The sequence below is a fragment of the Columba livia genome, chromosome 4 (assembly GCF_036013475.1).
Source record: "Columba livia isolate bColLiv1 breed racing homer chromosome 4, bColLiv1.pat.W.v2, whole genome shotgun sequence".
NCBI lineage: Eukaryota > Metazoa > Chordata > Aves > Columbiformes > Columbidae > Columba > Columba livia.
In genome coordinates, this window is record NC_088605.1 from 2,882,628 (window position 1) to 2,904,337 (window position 21,710).

At 43.9% G+C, this 21,710-nt stretch overlaps 1 protein-coding gene across 1 annotated transcript in view; it reads left to right on the forward strand.

The window, feature by feature from the left end:
* Nucleotides 1-12,158: 12,158 nt before the first annotated feature.
* Nucleotides 12,159-21,710, forward strand: part of SLC4A11 (solute carrier family 4 member 11) — a 127,348-nt gene continuing 117,796 nt past the window's right edge. The window contains exon 1 of the mRNA XM_065060203.1: nucleotides 12,159-12,189. Coding sequence (XP_064916275.1) covers nucleotides 12,174-12,189 — 16 coding nt within the window. The 5' untranslated portion in view covers nucleotides 12,159-12,173. The remainder of the gene's footprint in view (nucleotides 12,190-21,710) is intronic.

The following is a 21,710-nucleotide window of genomic DNA, read 5'->3' on the forward strand; positions in this document are numbered from 1 at the left end:
ATTTATTTATCGCTTTAGTACTGCGATAATGGCGGGGTTTTTTTCCATGCTGATTTAAGTTATTGAAAGGATAATGGCAGATAACGGCACTTCAGTGGCTGAGCAGTAAGAAGCCCTGACTGGGATAGCTCAGTTTATCTTGCTTTTTCCAGCAGCATGTTGCAACTTTAAAGCTCAGACCGCTCAGTGTTTGAGGTCACTTGCATGCCAGAACAATGCATGAACTCATCTTTGTTTTAACTGAAACCCAGGCTGGGTTGTTGAGAGCTCCTGTTTCTCCTCTGAACATGTAAATGTTTTATGAAGTGAGTATAAAGTCAATAAACACTTCCTGTTTAACGTCTGCCTCGCTGCCTTATGAAAGATGCTTTATAGAAACTCTCACCCAGCACGTGGTTTATCTCTGGTTCCCTGCTAAGAATATCAAAACTCATCCAATAGAATAAAATAAATATTCCAACTTTAAGAGAAAATAAACTTGTGTCTTCCTCTTAATGGTGCTGCCCAGATTAGGCAGTATCACAGCATATTGAAATTGCTCTGAAGTTGGATGTTGGAGCCAGCTGGGTTTCAGATCCCGATGGGGGAAGCTGGTCTGCACCTTATGTGGAGGGTGAGCACTCAGCTTGCTTCTTTCTTGCTGCTTTTCAGCAGGACAAATGAGATTTGAATAATTGCTGTGTAAACTGAGAGCAATTGTTGAATCTGAGAAGGCTGAAAAATACGTGCTTTTCAGTTCTGTTGTTGATGTCAATTCATGTTGATCGTGGTTGGAATCTTAATACTGTGCCATTATGGCAAGCGTTCCTGTTATAAAATAAAAGGGAGGCAGGTTCCTGTTTTGCGTGACTTTGCAAAGTTGCAGTTAGAATAGTCAAACCGGTCACAGGCTCCCAGTTTGCAATGGTCTGGTGTTGGCAAGAACTTCGTGCTGTCAGCATCTGTGTGCACTTGGCCAAGGCAGTCCTAGGCCAAAAGGGGGTGCAAATATAAATGACTGATGTGATGCAGCTCCCACCTTCTTCTTTGCTCTTCTGTATGTGTGACCTGTTGGCAAGTACATCTTGCAGCAAGCTTCAAGCTTGCTCTCCTTGGATTGGGGAAGGAAAATATGTATATATACACAGATGTTTTTTTTCCCTTGTTTTCATATCTCTAGAGCACTTTCCTCCCTTTAGATGAGGGAATGGAGCCTGTGGGAGATGTTTAGACTCTTGCTCTGCTCCAACAGGTGGAATGTCACCTAAAGAGTGCAGCTAACATGCAAGGAAGATGATTTAAATCATTGCAGTTGGAAGAGACCCTCAGGACCATTGAGTCCAACCACAACCTGACTCCAGCACTAAACCATGTTCTGGAGAACCTCATCTAAATGTCTTTTATACCCCTCCAGGGACGTGGTGAAGGAAAACGCAGTTATTCTTTCTTAATGGTTGTGTGTCCTTCTGTTTCCTATCTTAAGCCAACAGTGATTATTTTCAAACTGCCTGATCCTCTGGAAGAAGTTTCCCAACAATAGTAGTGCAGCAGGTGGCTTTCTGCTGATGGCTGCCTCCTCAACCTTCACCAAGATGAAAAGACCAGATTATCTGTAGTTAAGTGCATCTGCCCAGCATGGGGTTCAAGGAGGTAACAGTAAGTTTCTAGATACCTTCTGCTCTTTTTTCCCTCTTTCTGAAAAGTAGTTTGGCTGTGATTGCAAATAGTGGCATCTGTCACATGCTAAAGGGCTAAAAATCTGAGTTGGTTTAGTAGAATAAATAGAAGCTACCTTTTGTTATCGGGGACTTGTTGTTGATCCCCTCAGTTTTGGGAGCCCTCATATAGGTGGCACTTTGAGATGCGCATCCGCTGACCGTCTGAACTGAAAGCCACCCATTATGCTGAATGGTATGCAATGGAAGTGAGCTGGGAGGTGGACACTCTGCCTACCGGTGCCTGATGAAGCTGCTCAGTTTTCGGTTTCCAGGACGGCTGCATCATAGGCTGTCTCTGCTTAAAAATTCTAACTTGCATCTTCACATAAGGTTAAAAAGGTCTCCAACTCAACAGCTGCCTGGAGCCCAGATACTATCAGTTAATTTAGTGACTTAAGTCTAGTTTATTTTCCCTTGAGATCATGAGGCTTCTTTTTCTTTAGGAACAACTAAAACATCAGTGTGCTATGAACATTTTTCTCATACTAAATCCTAAAAGCAGCATTATACTAGCTATTAGGAAGAAATTTCTCTCTATCCCAGCTGAAACCAAGACATTCACCTAAAGCTTTAAAACTGCAACTGAATCTCTTGTCCTCTTATTCCAGCCAGACTGAAGTTTTGCTTGAAAAGGGTACAACCTAGTTCTCCCATCCTCTGATTTCTTTTCTGGCTTCTCCTCTGATAGACAACTGCATTGGATGTGCCTGTTCTCTGGCAGAAAAGCCCCTGATGCTCAGTCGCAATAATTGCTCTGATGGGACCTTACAGGTAACAACCTTCTGTGTTTTGCCCTGTGTAGGAGTGACCGAGTCGAGATGAATTTAACAATTGCTGTGCATGCTTGACTGTTCGCTAGCTTATGCAAATCTGGACTTGAATTGGGCTGGGCTCTCTTGTTTCAGAGAATATATCTGCTCAATAGCCTCTCAAATCAGTTGGAGATGGTTTCCTATCTCTGAAGGGCACATGAGGGAAGGCTGGGGACAGGACGTGCTGACAGTATCCCATTCCTTGCCAAGATAGTTTTGTGCAGCCATGGTGAGTCTGAAAAGATAGAATCTGATACCCATTTGGATGTGGTGAGGTCACGTTGACAACAGAGACACAGTGTTTCACAACCCCCATCACATCATCTCCCAGCCTGAAGGATATGTGATAGCTGGAGCCTGAAGAGGATTTGCTTTTGAACAGCTCTTGGTCTCGGTGCAGATATGATCTGCAGTTGCTTTTGTAAATGGCTTGCATGACAGTGGAGAAAGATGTTGGTCCCTTTCCCACCTGGAGGAGGGACTAAGCTGATGTGCTTAAAGCTCCACCTGGCTGGGTAGCCTGTGTCCCCTGATGCCTCTAGATTGTTAGATCTGGTAGGTAAGCTCTAGAAACCCTCTATCTAGTCCTAGCTAGCTGCTCTTGCTGGCATCCAGTTTGCAAACTGTGGTGCTGTAATAATAATAATGCCCAAGAGACCAGCTGAGTGTGGCCCCAGGACAAAAAACCAAGCCACAGTCTAGCCTTGGTTAACACTTCTCTGTTTCATGTCTGTGTTTGCAGCAGCCCACAATCGGGCTGCTGTTTGTGATCTTTGATCTGAAGTTGTGATGCTCCCAGTGTGACCATACACATCTTCAGAGGCCAGATCCCCCCCTTGCTGCTGAAATATCAATTGAAATCTTTTCAGTTTGGGGGGGACACTGTCACCTTGTCACCGCTGCTGAACTTGATGGCTGCAGGCTCTGTGAAATGCAGGTCATAAAAAGACAGTTAAAAGCAAAACACTAACTTGGGTGTAGCTCTTTCAAAGAAAGACCTATCTGTTTTTCATTAGTGTTTGGGGGCTCTGTTGTAGTCTCTCCTGCTTGTTAAAAGCCCTGAGGTGAGTCAGAGGACTTTTGGTGGAAAAAGTACGGTAATGATGGCAGTAGACAAGTAAATGTTTTGCTAGCATGGCTGGGGAAAGGCATACAATATGGCAAGGGAAGTTGTTCATATGCTTCTTGGTCCTTTTTAGGAAGCCACTGCTGTGTAACCAGCCTGTCTTTGCAGTCCACCTTGGCTCGAGGTACTTGCAAACTGCTGAGGGCAGCTCATGCTGATCGAGGCTGACAAATATAACATAGTGCTCTGCTGTAGGTCTCTTGAATTCCCTGTTTCTGTGCACGCTGTCACCAGGTCCCTCCTGCAATGTGTTACTAGGGTTTTGAGTTGGACAGCGGTGAGTCAGTAGTGGTCCTGGTTGTATCTAAACCCTCTGACTTGTGGTATGCTGTGCATCTCCGTAGCTAAGAGTGTCCAGAGGACACCCACCACATGCAAGCAACATGGCCAAGAGCTACCTGCTTCAGGACAGCTTTCCTGTAGTGCCCACACCAGGGGAGTAAGTGTGTGAGATCTTTGGCCTTGGCCACCCTTTAACTGAAAGACAAAATCCCAACAACAGCATCCCTGTAGCCTTGTTCTGTATAGAAGTACCTGTCTTGAGGTCACTCCAGGTGAACTTCCAGGCTTGTTTTTGAGCTTCTTTCAGGGAAAGGGGCTGTTGTTTGGTCTCATTCTGTGACATGACTCACTGGTGCTTTCAGCAGCAACAATGGCTGAAATAGCCAGCACTTCTTGCAATGTGATTATTCTTAATTTGTGCAGGATGGAGAAGTCTGGAGTGGAATTGTACTCTACTTGTGTGGCTGCTGTCCTGAAGGGAAAGTGCCTCTAATTTCTTAAGCAAAAGGATTGTGAGTCTTGCATTGGTAAAAACCTTTAAAATTTGAATTGTAGAATAAATCAGGTTGGAAGAGAAGTCTGGAGGTCTCTGGTCCTGCCCCTTGCCTCAGGACCAGCGGCTTTTCAAACTAGGTCAGGTTTCTATGGCTTTTAAGGCTCAGTCAGGTTTCTAAGAGCCATGTCCACTCAAGCTGTGAGTAATTCCAAGGATGGGAGACATTTCCACCTCACTGAGATCTAAATCCAGTGCATAACCACTGTCATTAAGTAAGAAAGTGTATGGTGGGGGGAAATACAATAGGACTGAGTTGGAATGTTGATTTTCACAGGTAGTATTTGTAACTGTGCACCTCTGAAGTCTGTCTTTTATGTTGACTTATGTTAGACAACTGTTTGCACCAGTGAGATACCTCCTTTGATATTTCTCCAAGCTGAATGGACCCGCTCATCCCATTCTTCTCATACTCTGTAGGCTCCTTGTTTGTTCTGGTCTTGCTCTGTTGGTTTTGCTTCAATTTGCCTCTTGTGCTGGAGAGCCCAGGACTAGGTAAAGCACTCCTGATGTGGTCTCACCAGTGCTGAACAGGGATAAAGAATTACCAGAAAGTTACAGAAGAATTTCCATAGGCATAGGTGGCTTTGCTGGTCTGCTATCTCTTCAAAAATTCTTCCTGCTCTGGATAACGCAGAACACGAAATAGCCAAATATTAGATGAGTAAGAGCTTAAATCTTACTATGAATCTACAAAGGAACAGTAGTTGACACTACTTGCCTTGACCTAGAGATAAACACCATGGGCTCTTGGTTGTCTGAAAGGAAAGTGTGGGTTCAGTTGTCTGTGTCAAGAGCAGAACATCACATTCAGATACCCCTCATCCATGATGAGCAAACCCACTGCTTTACCTGTTTCTCTGGATTATGATAGATCAAGAAAGTGGGTGATGGCATCCTCCAAGATGCTTCAAGAACAAGAACCACCATCCCACATCTCTGCTATCAATACATTCTTTCAGTAGTTTTAAATATTGGCATTTCTTCAAATAACTCTCATCCTCCTGTGTTCCTTTGAGAGATGACGCAGTTGCTTGTGAGGGAGGTGAACTGATGCTCAGGCTCATTCTTGTCTTGCGTTAAGGTGATAAACAAAAGGTTTAAGTCTACAACAAACAGGCTGTAGCTTGGTGTCAGCTCTGAGATTACTCATAATTGAAAGGCGTAAAACTTTATGCACCAGCTGTTGCTTTAGCACTGAAACAATTGGTTTCTCCAGGCAATTAGCCTGTTGACTCTTGAGTTTGAAGGCTTTCACCTGCACAGACAGTGAGGCCAGATGACTCCTCGGGTGATTTCCTGGATTCCTTTGTATGTGGCCAGGCTCATTAGTGTGGCAACTCTGCCTCGGCCCTGCCTTGTTTCCTAATCTCGTGGTAACTCTGGCATGCCAGATTTCTTTCAAGTACAAGTGTTTGTATTGGGCATCTCATTAGGATTTCAGCAGTGTTATGTAAATGTTTGTTATTGCCCTAACATGATGTCTGAACCCATGTCTATTAGTTTGCCTGTGCTTATTTTCGTCGGGAAGTCAGACCAGTTTACTATTTGCTCCAGGTCCAGCTCTGCTGTGATGGGAGCGGTTCAGGCATTGATATATTTGCCTGTATTCAATGGTGGTTCAAAAGGGGTCTGGCTGAGACTACTGGTTTATTGCTTGCTGTGGAACATGCCCTAGATGGGACAGCTGTATGTCTGCTGAAGCTGTCCTCAGGATAGTTTTACAAGCTAGACAGCCATGTCATCTTGCTAAATCACCAGACAAAGGTAAAATAAGGGAGCGCTGGGGTTTTCCTTGTGGCATATGGATTTTCAACCAATGTTTGTCCAGAGTGTTGCTCCAGACCCCAAACTTCCTTTTCCCCATTTGTCATTGATGGCTTGAGCTGCAGTTTGCTCCTGGGAATGGGGCAGAGCATTGGAGCTGGTCCATAGGGTAGAAGTGGTGGGAGATACCAGCTCCCTCCCATGAATGCTTCTAGGTCTGCTGGTATTGATGACAATATCTATTTGTATGAAGGTCTTGGACTGGAGTCTGATATTTGAGTTGCCAGAGCTGCTACAAATCTACACAAACATCCTTTTACATTGATATTTTTCTGTATCTGTTTGTGCAAAAGGATCCTTGGACTAATCCTAGAGGCTGTTGGTTTATTAATCTCTGGATTCCTCTGTTCTTGCGGTTATAGCTTCCCTGCTAATTAGCCATTCTTCCCTTGAAAAGCAGGAACATATCACCTCTGAATAGGAGAGTTAGGCTGTTCAGACCCCCACCAGCCCACTGGCATTTCTCCACCTGCCACAAGATAAGGGAATTAAGAAGTGAGTTTGTAATAACAAAACAGCAGAGTGATGCCCTGTGCAGTGCAGATGAAATAGCTGCTTTGTTTGCCGGAGGCTTGTAGCTGACAGCTTGCTCAGCCTGGGGATGCCTTTTATTTCAAACCGAAATAAAAATAAATGTCAAAGTCTGTGCAAGCTGTTGTTGTGACTGAATGAGGTACTTCATCCCCAGAAATGTTCCTCTGGACTTGTGTGAGCTGTCACAGTCCTGGAAGAATCAAAGTTGATTGAGCCTACAGCTCTGTGTGCATCCAGATCTTGTCACTCCGAGATCTATTGTAGTCTCTGCCCTGGGTATTTGAAGTACGCTAATAACTATGTGGGAGGAGGTGCTCTTAGCTGCTTTTCCCCCTAAAGGAAGTAAGGTTTTATATAATGGTACCACGTGTGTCTTGTCTTTAACAACCAGCTACAGCCAAGCTTGAGAGGTGATCTCAAAGCCTTTTACTAGATTATAAAGGAACGGACACACAAAGGGAAATAGCGAACTAGCATCTCTGCCGAAGGAGTTTCCTTGTACTACAGTGGTTGCTGAAGAATTTGCTCATGATGTTGAATCCAGGAATAAATCTGGAAGTCACTCATTCTGTTGCTACAAGAAAACCCTTGAGGTGCTGGAGTGAGTTGAGAGAAGGGAATGGAGCTGGTGAGGGGCTGGAGCACAAGTGTGATGGGAGCGGCTGAGGGACCTGGGGGATTCAGCTGGAGAACAGGAGCTGAGGGGAGACCTTCTGATCTCTGAACTGCCTGAAAGGAGCTTGGAGCCAGGGGGGGTCGGGCTCTGCTCCCCAGGAACAAGCACCAGGAGCAGAGGAAACGGCCTCAAGTTGCGCCAGGGGAGGTTGAGGTTGGATCTGGGAACAATTTCTTCCCCAAAGGGCTGTGGGGCATTGGAACAGGCTGCCCAGGGCAGTGCTGGAGTCACCATCCCTGGAGGGCTGGACAGATGGAGATGAGGTTCCCAGGGACATAGGTGGACTTAGTGGTGGACTTAGCAGGGCTAATTTAATGGTTGGACTTAATGATCATAACAGTCTTTTCCAGCCAAAATGGTTCTATGAAACACTTGTCTGTCCAGCACTAGTCTCAAATACTGGAGTCCTTTCCAGCTTGGATTATGTAGCCATTTCTAACTAGTCCCCCATCTCCCTAGTTCCTTGACATAGGGAAGGGTTGTGGGGCATGCCTTGAGTGTTCAGAACTCCGCAATCTTATTAGATAATTCTTGCTAGAGGGAAAATGGTTATATTAAACTTTGACAAACTCGTTAATTCCGTGTAGTTGAAACTTTTCCCCCTTGGCTAGCATAACTCACAATGAATGATAGTGCATGGTAGGACAGCAAACCTGGCTCACAAGTAGCACAGCTGACATGATATGGGGAGCAAATTATGCAGGGAGTGGGTGCAATCCCCCTGTGAAAGCTTGTCCATGTGCTCCATGATCAAAGTGAAAAAAGCAGTTGTGCGGTTGGGTTTAAAGATACTGGCTTGCAGGAGAAATAAGCTGTTTGGAAGAAAAGTATTTTGGTGGAGACACATTCATGTTCCTGTTGCTTCATCAAAATGGGATGCATTCAGGTTATTTGAGACCTGCGATCAGATAGATGAGCCCAAGAGTCTCCATGTTTGAAAGGGCAGGCTGAAGTCTCCTTTCTCTAAAACCAGAAAGGGCATGTGGCTGAGCGGGAAGCTGAACCTCCCTTAATGTTGTTGTTGACTAGTTTCTCAACTTGTTAGGTTGGCATTGGTTTGTGTAAGAAAAAGTGGAAGTGGGTGAGGTTATTCTTAAGATGGAGAGCTTCCTGTGGCTTGGTTGCTAGGATGGGTAGCTGTGCACTTCTTAGAAACAAAGCAAAGGAGAAGAGCTCTGTCTGTCCCACAAGACAACATGCCTTTAAGAGTTTACTGCACAAGTACAGAGGTAGTGATATTGTAGTTTACAGCATCTATTTATAAACCTCTGCAGCTCAAACCTGGTTAATGAGGCTATGCTAAAACAAAACACAGCTGAGATAAGGTTTTGGAGTCTCCTGAAGAAACTCCTTGTGGAAAAAGCCTGTGAAGAGCAGTATTCCAAACTGCTCCTGATGGTTGGAAAGGCAAGAGATCATCTTAACTGGATGCAACATACCCTCTAGCTTGATATCCTCAGGTTCTGAGAGTGTCCTTTTTACCTTTCTGCTAGTCTTGTTATTACCTTTAAATTTACAAGGCAGGTTTTTAAAAGGGCTTTGCTGTGCCCAGCAGTTATAAGGATGATCTTGAAGAAAGAGCTGAAGTTGTTTGACATGTTTGCGTCTGAGCTGAGACAATTAATGAGCAGTTAGCTTGGCAGAGATTGGAAGAACGACTGTTCAACCTATTTTATGCTAAAAGTGTGGTTGTTTAAAGCACAGTAGGATTATAGAATTCCTAATGAGGACACTGCCTAGGTCAGGGATCTGAAAAACCTCATTTATGAAAGCAATCCCATTGTAAATAAGCTTTTTTAGTCTCAGTAAATAGATGCCAAGTGCTGTGGACTTGCAAATGGTGAAACTGAACTGTAAGGGGTAACATCTAGGGGTAGGCTTCTGTTCTGGACAGGATTCATTACCTTTCTGCAAGCCATTAGTTCAGTAAAGTGGAGTAACTGATCCATTTCTGCCTCATTTTCAGATGATATCATATGCTTTTATTGTACCCTGAAAAAGGTATGAAAAACTTCTATGTGGATGGCAAGTTGGCAAGGTCTAGATAAACAACATAAAAGCATAGAAAATTTACCTTCTTAAGAGTATGGGCTGACAAAAGGGGAAGAAAGAGCTACCAGGGTCATAAGTTAAGGCAAGGCTTGCATAATGGGTGCCTCTAGTTGATTACACTTCTAACAAACCATAAGAGACTTGACAAAATTTTTCCTCTTCAGCTCAAAGGTGTGATTGAATAAGCTGAGGAAACTCAGTCCCTACAGAAAGAAGCGGGATTTTACTTTGTCACCAGTAGTTTTACTGCTTTAAAGATCTTGTATGCCATTGATCAGAAGAAGATATACTTGACTTTCACCAGCAAATGGTGAAATTCTCAAATACTGCAATTAAGCCTCTGCAGTTGCATGAGCAGAGTTTCATTTAAGCATGGAGCATCATAGTTAGTGTTACCAGGTTTTGCCTGAAGCTACAATGAAGGAAGAAGATGAAATCAGAGTTATGACTTTTCATACAGCCTCTACCACATAAGTAATAGTAGACTGCCTGGGACTTGTGCATGTGTTACTGATATAAGCTTAGGACTGGAGATGCACCTTTCATTGGAATGTTCTAGACATCAGATGGCCTGGCACTTAACTGGGTACTTGTATTTATAATCTTTGCACCCTGCATGGCTAGTGTGCAACTGATTTGGTACCATATAGAACCCTTCTTGCTGGAGCTGGAAATCCTTAGAGCAGTCTGCATCTATGGTGATAGAATTGTCTGTCATTGACTTAATGGAAAAGATGCGACCGTATCTCATTATTTCCATCTCTGTTCCAAAACATAAAGCAAACTGAATAATAATCAGATATAAGGTTATACAAATGTTGAATGAGGCTCAGCAAACACTACTGTTTCGAATCTGTTTCCCTTGAGCACAATGCCTAACACTCAAATTCATGCCAAATGGTTTAAAAATGGGCAGGCCACAAAAGCACAGAATAATGGAACTAATACTGTATGTTTTATGGCTGAATAATTAAAGACTGACTTACACTCTGTCACTCATAAAAATAAGAAAAACTTGCAGGAACTGATTCCTGCCTGCTACTGTGAAAGTGTTGGTGCTTCTGGTGCTGGTGTCCATCAGCAGGTTTGTGTTTCCAGAGCTGCTGGGCAGCCTCTGCTCCTTAAAACAAGAACATCCAACAGCAAAGGGCTTCTCCACTTGAGCTGCACTAGTTATACAAAACATATTTTGGCCACCTGAGCACTCCTGACAAGGAGAATGAGTGAAATGAGGACCTGCCCATGATGTAGAAAGGCATGTTCTGTGGTGGTCTTGCCGCATCTGTTTGGACACCATCCCTTATTACAACTCCTTGACCTTCCCAAGCTGCTACTCTGGCCTACTGGTGTTAAACCCAGGTTTTGAATCTCCTTCAGTCACTAATTATCTCGATATATCTCCTGCTGTTGCATATTTTCTCTTATTTTTTACTGGCTCCTATTCATTACCTCCTGCTTGCCCCATACCTGTTTCCAATTTCATTCAGTAAAGCCAAAACCCTTTAGTCTTAAATTCAAAAGTCTGAGGGTTGTTGAGCATATGTAATTTAGTTGCTTTTTCTCCTCCCCTCAAAAGGCTTATAATTCGCTTAGATTTTCAGTGATGACAAAAATTAAATTTGACACAAAAAGCTATCCCCTGCTCATTAAAGTCCCAATTCTAAATCATGGGTCCAAGGCTTTTTTTTTTTAAAAAAAGTCACCAGAAATTGAACAAAACAATGTGTTTATTCCCATGCTGCTTTCTGAGAAGCAGTTGAATTCACATGTTCCAAAATAACTCTGCCCGAGGCAGACCCGGCTAGCATGCGAACTTCTATCTCGAGCAGCCAGGACTTGGTGAATTTATAAGCAACTGAAAACAGTACTGGGAAGAGTTAGGCAGCCTTAATAATATTGTCTGAAGATGCAGTCTTGGAAGGAAGATTATCTCTTTAAACAGTCTCCTTAAAAAAAAAATTCCCATAAGAAGATGAAGGGTTTAATTCAGACTTGCCACACTCTTGCGCAGACCTCCACAGACCCCCACATCATTCCTGTTTAAATAGCCCAGTATTCTTGAATCTACCACAATAGCACAAAAGACAAATGGAAGCGATTGTGTGCTTGCAAGTCTATTTTCTCTAATGGATGCATTTCAGGGGTCATGGGCCATGTGGCCCTCCCTTAGATATACAATCAGACCCTGAAAGAACATTGTCTGCTGGAGAACTTCCTCTGACACACCACCCTGCTGAAACAGCATGACAACAGCCGTGTTTCATTTTTCAAAGGGCTGCGTCCAGCCAACTTTGTAGTTGGGACAATGAGGAATACGTATCTCTAAAGCAGCGTGTCTTTTAATAGTTGATTTATTTTTAAGAATGGGTGTGATTCAACGACTTTTTAAAAACTTCATCTCCTACTGTCTGTATCTAAAGGAATAAGCCTGGTGTTGATCTAGTGGTTCTTTAAATGGAAGGCTGGAGTTGGCTGGCTTCACTGTTTTGAATGTATTTTTATCAGTGTCATAGCAGAGTCTGGGTTCTCCAGGCTTGCTCCTTGGCCTCTCTAATTACTGTCAGTCTCACAGCGTGTTCGTCTGACCTGTCCAAGCGGGTGCCTTGCTGCGGTGATGTTTCCTGTGAGAGGTTAGTGGCATTTCTCTAGTCTGACATTGGCATGTGAGCTCTGCAATAACCAGCATGAATGTGTGTGTTGGATAACCCTGCTGCAATGGTTTTTATTATATTCCCCCCAATTAGAGGCTGGGGAGGAGGAGAGATGCAGATAGGTCTGGGGCTTTAGCTGCTGAGTAGTAGTTTATGGTGTATTGGTGCTTCACAGTGGGCTTTTGAAGTAACGCTTTTCTGTTTGTTTGACCATCATCTGTGTAAGGGCTGCAGCATGTTGGTAATTTCTGCAGTTCAAACTCCTCAAGGGCACTGGAAAATCCCTGCTAGCCCTCATCCTGGATAAGAAATGGGAAAGAATGAAGAAACAAACAGTAGTCATGATGCTCAACTGATGTCCACCATACTAGGGGCTCCTCTTATGCCCTTGCTGCCTTTTCAATGCCAAATCTATAGTACTGGAGCATGAGGCACCTCTGCTCAAATCCTCTTCTATGCTCAGAATTTTTTCCTTTCTTTTTCCTTACGAAGAGGTGCTGACCTGTAATACTTGCTGTGCAACACCTCCAGACTCTTTTATCCAGGCCTGCATTGTGCTGGTGGATGTTGGAAAGCAAAGTATGGTGCTGCGAGCAGGACTGGGCATGGGGTTTTGGAACATAAGATGAACTGCAGTGGGTGATCTGTGCCTGTTAAAATGATCTTGAGTTTTCTATCAATTCAAGTTCGTCCATGCCCATCAGAAGAACTGTCCCTCAATGCTCCCTGAAGCTCTGACTGCTCAGGTATGGTAGTCAGGCTGTTATGTACAATTATCTTTAAAACTGAATCCCTATGTCTTCTAAGTTTACTTGTGTATTTTTTGCCTTCCATAGTACTTCCCAAGCTTCTCATGCTCTGACCCATAAGTCTGGTGGGGTGTTTAATGTACAAGCTGAGATGAACATAGGTGCCAAACTTTGAGATGAACAAAGCTGACCATTGGTTTCCACCCTTCCACCCCACTACATGTTCATTTCAAATTCAAGCTGATGGAAGCTTAAGTTGTTTTTGGCATCTTGTATGGGCTGACTTATCTTCCTGATAAGTCCTTGAAGGGTCTTGCTTGTAATAATATTCCTCGGTGTTTAATGCAGCTGAATAGCTCCCTGGTACCAAGCAATGGAATTAACAAGAAAAGTAGCCAGTTCTGCTCACTAACTCTTGGAAAATAGCCTTGCAGTTGGAGAAGCACATGCCTGTGTTGATTGTGACCTGGGTTTACACTGGAGTAGCCACTACCACCTCTCTGTGGACCTACAATCCCAGTCTTGTTCTTCCAATGTGCTCTCAGGTTGAGGTCTACTCTGGAACTGGACTAAATTCAAAAAGGGACTAAGAGCAGGCTGTGAGCACAGTGATAGGCATCCCTTTTACGTCCCTTCCATGTGTTGCTGACACATTTGGCACTACAGTACATAGAAAAATGTGCTCTTTGATTTGGATTCAGCATAAACATCTTAGGGGGCTTGCTATTAGTGCGGGATAGGGAGCAAGAAGGACAAAGGATAAGGAAATTGTATTTTCTCAAAGCCACAGTATTTTCATTTCTAATTAGAGGGTAGGCATAGCTAGCAAGTATTGGTGACTTTTTTCTTATTACTTGTATCTCCTCTAGCTTTCAAATGCTACTAACAGTATATCTTGTGCTCTGAAGCTAATTGGTTTCTCAGTAGCCCAAGTTGGTGTTTGTTAGTGCCAATGGGCTGCATACATAAGCAGGCTTTGACTTCTGTACTCAAATAGAGTATTTCCTTTGCATACAGGCAGTTCTTTAACTGAAAGTGAATGCCTCCAGGTTGGAGGAGACCAGTTCTTGTCTACTGAAGATGCTGTTCAGTATGTAGAACCTGGCCAGGGCTTCAGCTGACCAGAATGGTACAAGATCTGCCTTCAGGTCACAGACTTGAGGTTTTCTGCTAACAGTGCATTTGAAATGCCACTTTGCTTCAGCCTTTAACCCTCCTGAAGAGGTCCCCATGCTCATTTCACCTATTGCATATCAGACTTGTGGGAATATAAACTAATGGGGGAAAAATGGTTTTAAACTGAAGGAGGGGAGGAAATTGTTGGCCCTGAGGGTGGCGAGAGCCTGGCCCAGGTTGACCAGAGAGGTGGTGGATGAACCATCCCTGGAGTTCTATCATATGAGGCCACAAGACACAGCAACCAATGAGCTTAGGTACTAAAATTTGAGCTTAGGTTTGGAGTAAACAGTGCAGGATCAGCCTGAGAGGGATCTGGGCATCAGTTTCCACCCTTGTCAGGTGTTGAACTTGGGAACCTGCACCCCTCTGGAACAGGCAGCTCCTGTAACTACACTATTTAAGTATTCTTCACACAGATGGGGGGAATCATTTTACAAGTTGAATTTCTATTGGCAACAATAGAACTTGGTTGCTGCTGTGGGTTTTTTTTTTAAGTTTAATTTAATAATCTTGTTCACACAGAGTAGAGAAACAGTTAATCTGAGTGGTGAGAAATCTGCTGACAAAGCATTAAATACTTGTTTATAACAAGTTAAGACTTTGTTATCTCTGGTAATGAACATCTCCTGGGCTGACTGAAGAGCTATGACAAGCCACAGTACTCTTCCTCACTGTGTTTTGTTTGGATGTATGATCCTCATCTTGATAACTTACCTTTGGAGAGGCACTTGGAAGAGAGACTCTTTCTTTATGAGAAACTGAAATGATATTCCCTAAATTATCTTTTCTTAAAATGTCTTTTTTTTTTTTTTTTCCTGGTACTTCATGGTGGCACTTACGTAACACTTTATATCTCAAAAGTTCTGAGTGTGCACTAAATTCTGCTGTAACTATTAGAAAATAAAACTTCTGGCTATTGGCAGAAAAATGAATGTGATGTTTCCGTATTTGAATCATTTAGTACCTAAAATAGTAAAAGATGGGGATCTGGCCGGCAGTTATGTAGCCCAAGTGTGACACAGATATCTAGTAAGGAGACCAATAGAGACAGGCAGAGGAAGCTTGAAATGATGAGCACTAATTCTCTGAGGCAGGTTTCTATTAACATGACTATTTCTTGAGTAATTTTCAGCTGTAGCTCTTGTCTCAGACCCTTCTGTGTGGATATATTTAATTGCACATGGTGTACCAGACTCTGAGAAATGTACTGCAGGGAAGGGATGTATCCACACTGGGATGTGGATTCTAACCTCAGCAGATATGGGTTTGTAACCCAAATTGCCAAAATACTGAGTCTAGCAAAAAGCGTTTTCTTAAGCAAACATCCTTTGGCAGAGGGGAAGACTGGATTTCTCTAAATAACAAGGTTTTTAGCTTAACTGACATCTTCATCAGTTCATCAGCACTGTATGTTTGTGGGTGACAACTCCTTTCTCCTGAAGGAAGGATACTATAGGTAGTGATTACACATTTATTTCTTCATCTCCGACTTTAACCTCTTTCAGCTCCTCCAGCAAGCTGATAAATGGATTCATCATTAATTCTTGCTGTATTTCTGTGTTGATATATGCCCATCTCAAGTGTACTTCATTCCTGGTTTCTGTGGAGGTAACTATAGCACCGTAAGCCTCTCTCTGCTTTTTTCTCTACCTGCTATTAGTTGAAAGGAGGGATTCAGCTCTTTTCATGCTGACAGAGACATCAGTAAGTTGTCACTTCTCTGCAGAACTAAAAATCTGTCTCTGTGTGAAGCTGAGCTCGGAGGAACTTAATCTTCATCTGTGGCACACTCTTCATCACCAAGAGCCCCAACCCTCCTGTTCAAATGCTCCAGGGTTTCTTTTGTGCTGTGGTGCTCCCATATATTGCTCACTGTATGAGATATAGTTTTTGTCCGCTGCAGTTTCCAGCTCCTAAGAAGATGGATTGCTTACTTATCTAACTTTTTTCATTTTTAAATGTGGAGGTATCCGTTTATGGTATTCCTTGCTTGCTATGCATGTACCTCACCTGGTAAGCTGGTTAATTATGATGTCCCCACTGCAAGGCAGCTCCTTTAAGAGCTGGGATAGTGTTGGTCAGGCATGATACTTGACTCTGAAAACAAAGCAGTTGGAGGCTGAGCCCCTTAGGAAAGCTCAGAAATTGGAGTAACTTTGCTTTCATCTTCAAAAGGCAGTAGGTGACAGCTCTTGCTGCAAATTAATCACAGTCTGTGCATAGAATGCCAAGAAACCCAATGCCTTGATCCTGCAATGCCTGGCTGCTCTTAACTATGAACTTGGTATCATCCACGTCATTGGTGCTGTGTATTTAAAGTTGAACAGCACCTTGTTAGAGGATTGGGAACTGTGCAACATAAGTATTTCCCCATTAAGCAGATGAAGTGGTGTCCCTTGGCAAAATGTGTTTGTAAAACTTCTGCTAGAGGTCCTAAGGCTTGGTCTAGGAGATACAGGTGGCTTTGTTCCTGGTCAAATTCCAGTTGAGTTCTGCCTCCTGACAAGCTGTGGGAGCTCTGGTGGAATATGGTAGACACCCTATGCTGTGTGGATCCTGATGTGTTGATGCTGGATTGCTGTCTTCTGCTAAAAATGGTGGAAGGTGTGATGTAGGTCCTGGGTGAAGCAGTGCAGGGACTCTTGAAGGAGAGAAGGTCTGTGTGTGCAGCTCTGGCCTTGACTCAAAAGTCACATGCAGACACAAATCAAGTGGAGAGTATTCAAATGTCACAAATGCATCATGGTCAGTAAGTGTCTCCAGCTTTGCAGATGAGAGAATGTGAGAACGATGTGTTTTTGGAGGAGTCTTAAAGGATAAACTGTTTTGATATTTAAATATGCACCCGGGGAGGCAGGTAGTTGTGTGTCTTGGAGAAGAATGCAAATTTATTTGCTTGCTTGGATGATTGCTTGACCACCGCTTGTAGCGTGAAATGTGAATTTGGAGAGTGACTAACAGAATGGCTCCAGTGACAGAAGGCAGATGTGGGGTGGGGCGTGCTGTCTACAATGCGTATTTAATGAGCTCGGGTTTAAAAGTTGGATGTAGAAACACAACCATGCATGCATGTCTGCTGTAACCCTTGCACAGCCTTTGCTGGATCCTTATTGAATTGCAACTTCGGTTTTTACTGAGGAGGTTTGTGTGAAGGCATTGAGAAGGAACCTTGAAAACATGGTCCTGGGAAGTCCTAGGGGGAAGCATGGCAAGTTTGGACTTTCCACTTCTGATCAGCTTTGGAGGCTTTTGAAGCCTTAGGTGTTGCTTGGGTGTATAAAAGCAGAGAGTCTGGCTTTTTACCTTCATGGAGTGAGGAGACACCTTGTTCCCAGGGTGACAAGCCATCCAGCAGCTCTTCAGGGACCTCTGATATGGGGTGATGGAGTCTTCCCTACCTGACATGAGGCTGGATGACCACATGGAAGAGCAGCATGAAATACATCTGTAATGGAGCTTCAGATAAAATGTGCTGTATCCATGCAGTTTAGCTGTATCTGTACTCTAATTAAGAAGCAGTTTAGCACTGGCAGCTTAAAAATGAATCTATAGTAGTGGGGTTTTTTGTATGCTGTCTTACTATGAATAAATACAACTGGTCTTCTCTATCCAAGTGTTAGCAAAAGCAGAGCAGGAGCTAAGAAGTCAACATCCATGCTATTTTGCTCTTACAAGATAAATAGAGCTGCCTGATAGAGTTGTAAACAGTTCAGTCTCCTTTCACTGTGGTTGACAGTGGATGTGAATAAAAAACATCTTCAATACTTTTATAATCTTTTTGATTTCTGCCCAAACTGGACAATCCAGAGCACTCATCTGTAGGTCCGTGGATGCTCTTAACATGAAAAGGTCAATGTCCACCAGGTAGTTTGTCTGCCCAAAACTGGCTCCATCACACCCTCCATAAGGGTGGGTTTGGAAGTCTGAAGGTAAAACCATTCTTGTTGCTCTGATCACTTGCAGCAGAAGTAAAAATGCTTCCAAGATTAGGAAATAAATCTGAGGTGACTTACAGGGGTACTGTGATGTTATTATGTCTTGTGTTAAATAACCACTCGTGATGACCTTAATGAGTGTGTTTGCCAGTGAAAAAGTATGAGGCAGTTGGTGTTTAAAATGACATTCTAATACCTGCTTGTATTACTGGGCATTATCTTAATATGGAAATACTGGTATCATCTGGGCCCTTAAATTTTACTGAAGGGTCTCACCAGTGTAAGGCCATATATCTATTATGTAGTATTCGAAATAGCCTTCTGTAGGTATCTGAAATTCCCTGTGGGCAGCTGAGCCTTTGGCTCATCCCATGGGTTGCTGCAGCAAGAATCTGCTAACAAAACCCAGCCTGATCCACTGAAATAAGCTCTTCCCTCAATGTCATCAGCCATTTGGGGCTCTTCTCTTGAATAACACATGTGACCTTCTGGTCCTTCATCTTTGGGAAAGCTGGGGGACGGAGGATTAGTGTTGTGGCTTGTGTGCTGTAGGTTTTGTTGTGTGGGCTAGAGGTGTTCCTTGTTCTCCTCTCCACTTTAACATCTCCAGCAGTGCTGGGGGGGCTTTGGGATGCTCTGTTCTGTCCGTGAGCACTCCTTGCCCTCAAAATGAGTGTGGATGGGCACGTTAAGGAACATTTTTCTGTAACAGGGCATCTCCTTTGCAGGGTAGAAGAGAGATGAGCTGTCTGTGGTTGCACATCTTGCCTTCAGTTGACTAATGCACTCTAAAGCATTCCTTCCATCTTCTCTGGCGGTGGTTTTTCTTTCAATCCAAATGAGATGAAATGCAAAACAACTCTTTGAAATTAAAGCTTCTTGAGCTCAAAGTGCTGCAAAAGTCATGCTGGATTGCAAGATGGGTCTGTGCCTACAACCCCCCCCACTAAGAAGTCTCCCATGTGAGTAATTTCTGCCCATTTAAAGACTAAAATGAACCCCTGAGATAAACACCTCATGTTTTTCTGAGGCACTGAGTGTTTAATCCCTACAGACTCTGCCCCCTGAGACACAGCCTGGCAATTTATAGCAGATCTGAGAGTTTTCTGAACTGGGGCTCCAGAAATTCTTTTTACCCAGTTTCACATCTGACAAACTTTTAACTTGGAGTGTACAAAAACAAATTCAGAACTTATCCATCCGCAATCCAAAAGGGCAGGAGTTCAGACCCACTTCAGAGGGCTTTTTTGTCAAGCAATCCTGATTATGGGTTGGACGGCCAAATCACACTGCAAGCCTGTAGGCTAAGGTGGTGGTGGAGAGGCGGCATGAGAAGTGGCTGTGATAATGATGTGTGAGGTTGGCAAGGTTGCAAGGGCTAAATCGTGTGTGTAATCTCACAGGAGACTTTGCTATGGAACAACAGATGTCACAGCAAGGCCAAGAGGGATGCTAGCCAGAACCGAGCAGAGCGGGCCATATGTACCTATTGTAGACCACATTTTGTTGGCTTACAAAAGCATGGTTGTTACATGGTCGTTGGGGTTCCTCCTCACGCTGTCCTTGGCTCTTCTAGTGTACAAACATGATGTCCCCCAGAAGAGCCTCTGACGCTCGAAGGCACCCATGCTGGGAGATGTCAGTTCTCTAAAATGTTCTTTTTTTTGGGGGGGGGGGGAAAAAAGCAGAACTACAATTCAGTCAAATTCAAGATGTGCAGAACAAGAATCCTATGGTGCAGGACAAAGCAGAACATGCTGTGCTGTGTATTCTGCTGGGGTTTCCTTTCGTATTAAATGACTTAACAGAAGGAAGTCATAACCCACTCAGTGTTCTCTCTTTTGTCTGGAAGAGTTAACTTTGCAGCACAAAAACAATCCGGCACAGCAGAATGACCTCGTTAAGCAACGTAGAAACCCATTTGCTAAATGGTGGCTTTCTCGGTAGTTCTGCAGAGTGCCTCTCTAAAGAGAAACTATTATGCTTACTGTGGGGGTCTTTTAGATGTAGCAAAGATCATTTGACAAATTCAAGATGTTTCTAGCATCTGACCCAGCTATAGACTGTGTTAAAGTACAGCTGCCTGCTGAAATGACCTTGGTCATCAGGTTGGCTTTGGCCACTTCAGAAGCAAGGGGGTGTGTGTGCCAGGATGGAGTGAGCATCGGGAGATGGATGTGAAACACTTGTCAGCAACAGAGTGAGCGAAACAGACTGCATACAGCTTCCTACCTCTAGAAAAAACATTCTCAAGTGGTCTAAGAGGCTTCTAGTTTTCCTTGAGTTTACCTCAGTTTACCAAGAGGCAAATAACCTGAGAGCTTATCTGACTCCCACTAGAGAAGATGTGAAACAATAGTGGTGGTGGATGAGACCCATCCAGAGGCAATAACCAGGAGTCAAGAGAGGTGCTGGCAGCCCTGGAGTCCCTTGTTCTGGAGAAGATGAGGGAAAAGCCCACATGACTTCTCCAAGGTGAGCCAGTGCCGCGATGTTGGCTGCACAAACTGGGGGAAATCTGGAGAGCAATTTAAAATGAAGATTAATTAGCTGTAGATGCCTTTCTGCAGAGCACTTGCTCCTGTCCACACCTGGTTAGACCTCATTGGATCCAGGAAACATTTGGAGGTTGCCCAGACTGCTGTTTTTGAGCACACTGAGAAAGTCTGTTGCATATGTACGTGCTTAAAGCAGCAGATATATTCATTTTGTGTGCCTCTGGCTTCTTCTGGATGGCTGAAAACCTAGAAAGCAGGCTCTGAAGGCCTGCTGCCTGCTTCCATGCCTTCTGCCTTAATATTTCTAAGAAATGAACATTGTAAGCAGGCTGTGTTTGTGCTGGGAGTGTGACACTCAGAACTGACACCCTTAATTGGGATCTGCCTTATAGACAAACTTCCTCGGTAATAAAACACAGAATTTCTTGCACACAATTCCTAACTTCTTTATTTATTTACCCCTCATCCCTCTGAGCCTGGAAGCTTAAAGTGAACGTGCTGTTCCCAGCTGTAGCTTTCTTCCCTGCTGCTCCTGGTAGGGAAAACCTCTGTCCAAGCAACAGCCCCTCTGTGGCCAATGAAGTAACAGGGATGGGGCTATTTGGCTTATCCCAAGCAAGCAATGAGCCATGGGTCGTTGAGAACAAGACGAAGGATCACCCAGATGCATGGCTGGGACTCCTCCTATTGCTCTATTTCCCTCTTGAACTTGGGCAACCAGCTTTATTTCTGCCTTGGTCTCCTCCAAACCTTTTTTTCTTTGAAGCTTGAGGGGAGGGAGAAGCCAATGCCAGAGGAAAAAGTACCTTTTCAGGAGGTGCTGAAAGGACAAGCTGCTTCTGGATGCTGTTATCTGCTCTTATGGCTTTGTTCCCAATGCCCCGGTGCAGCCCTTAGGGCTGTCCCTGGGTATGAGTAATGGTTATAAGATGAGGCAAAATGAAGGGGCGTCCCTTGGTCGGGGCTGCCAGCACAAACAGCTTCCCCAGCCGTCCAAGCCAGGAAGCCACGAAGTAAGCGTTTCCCCTTGGAGCTCCTTCCGGAGACAGGGGACCTTCCTGCATGGGGATGCCGGCCCTTTCCTGGCTATATTTGGATGATCTGTGCAGCACAATCCTGTGTAACTCTTGCAGCATCAG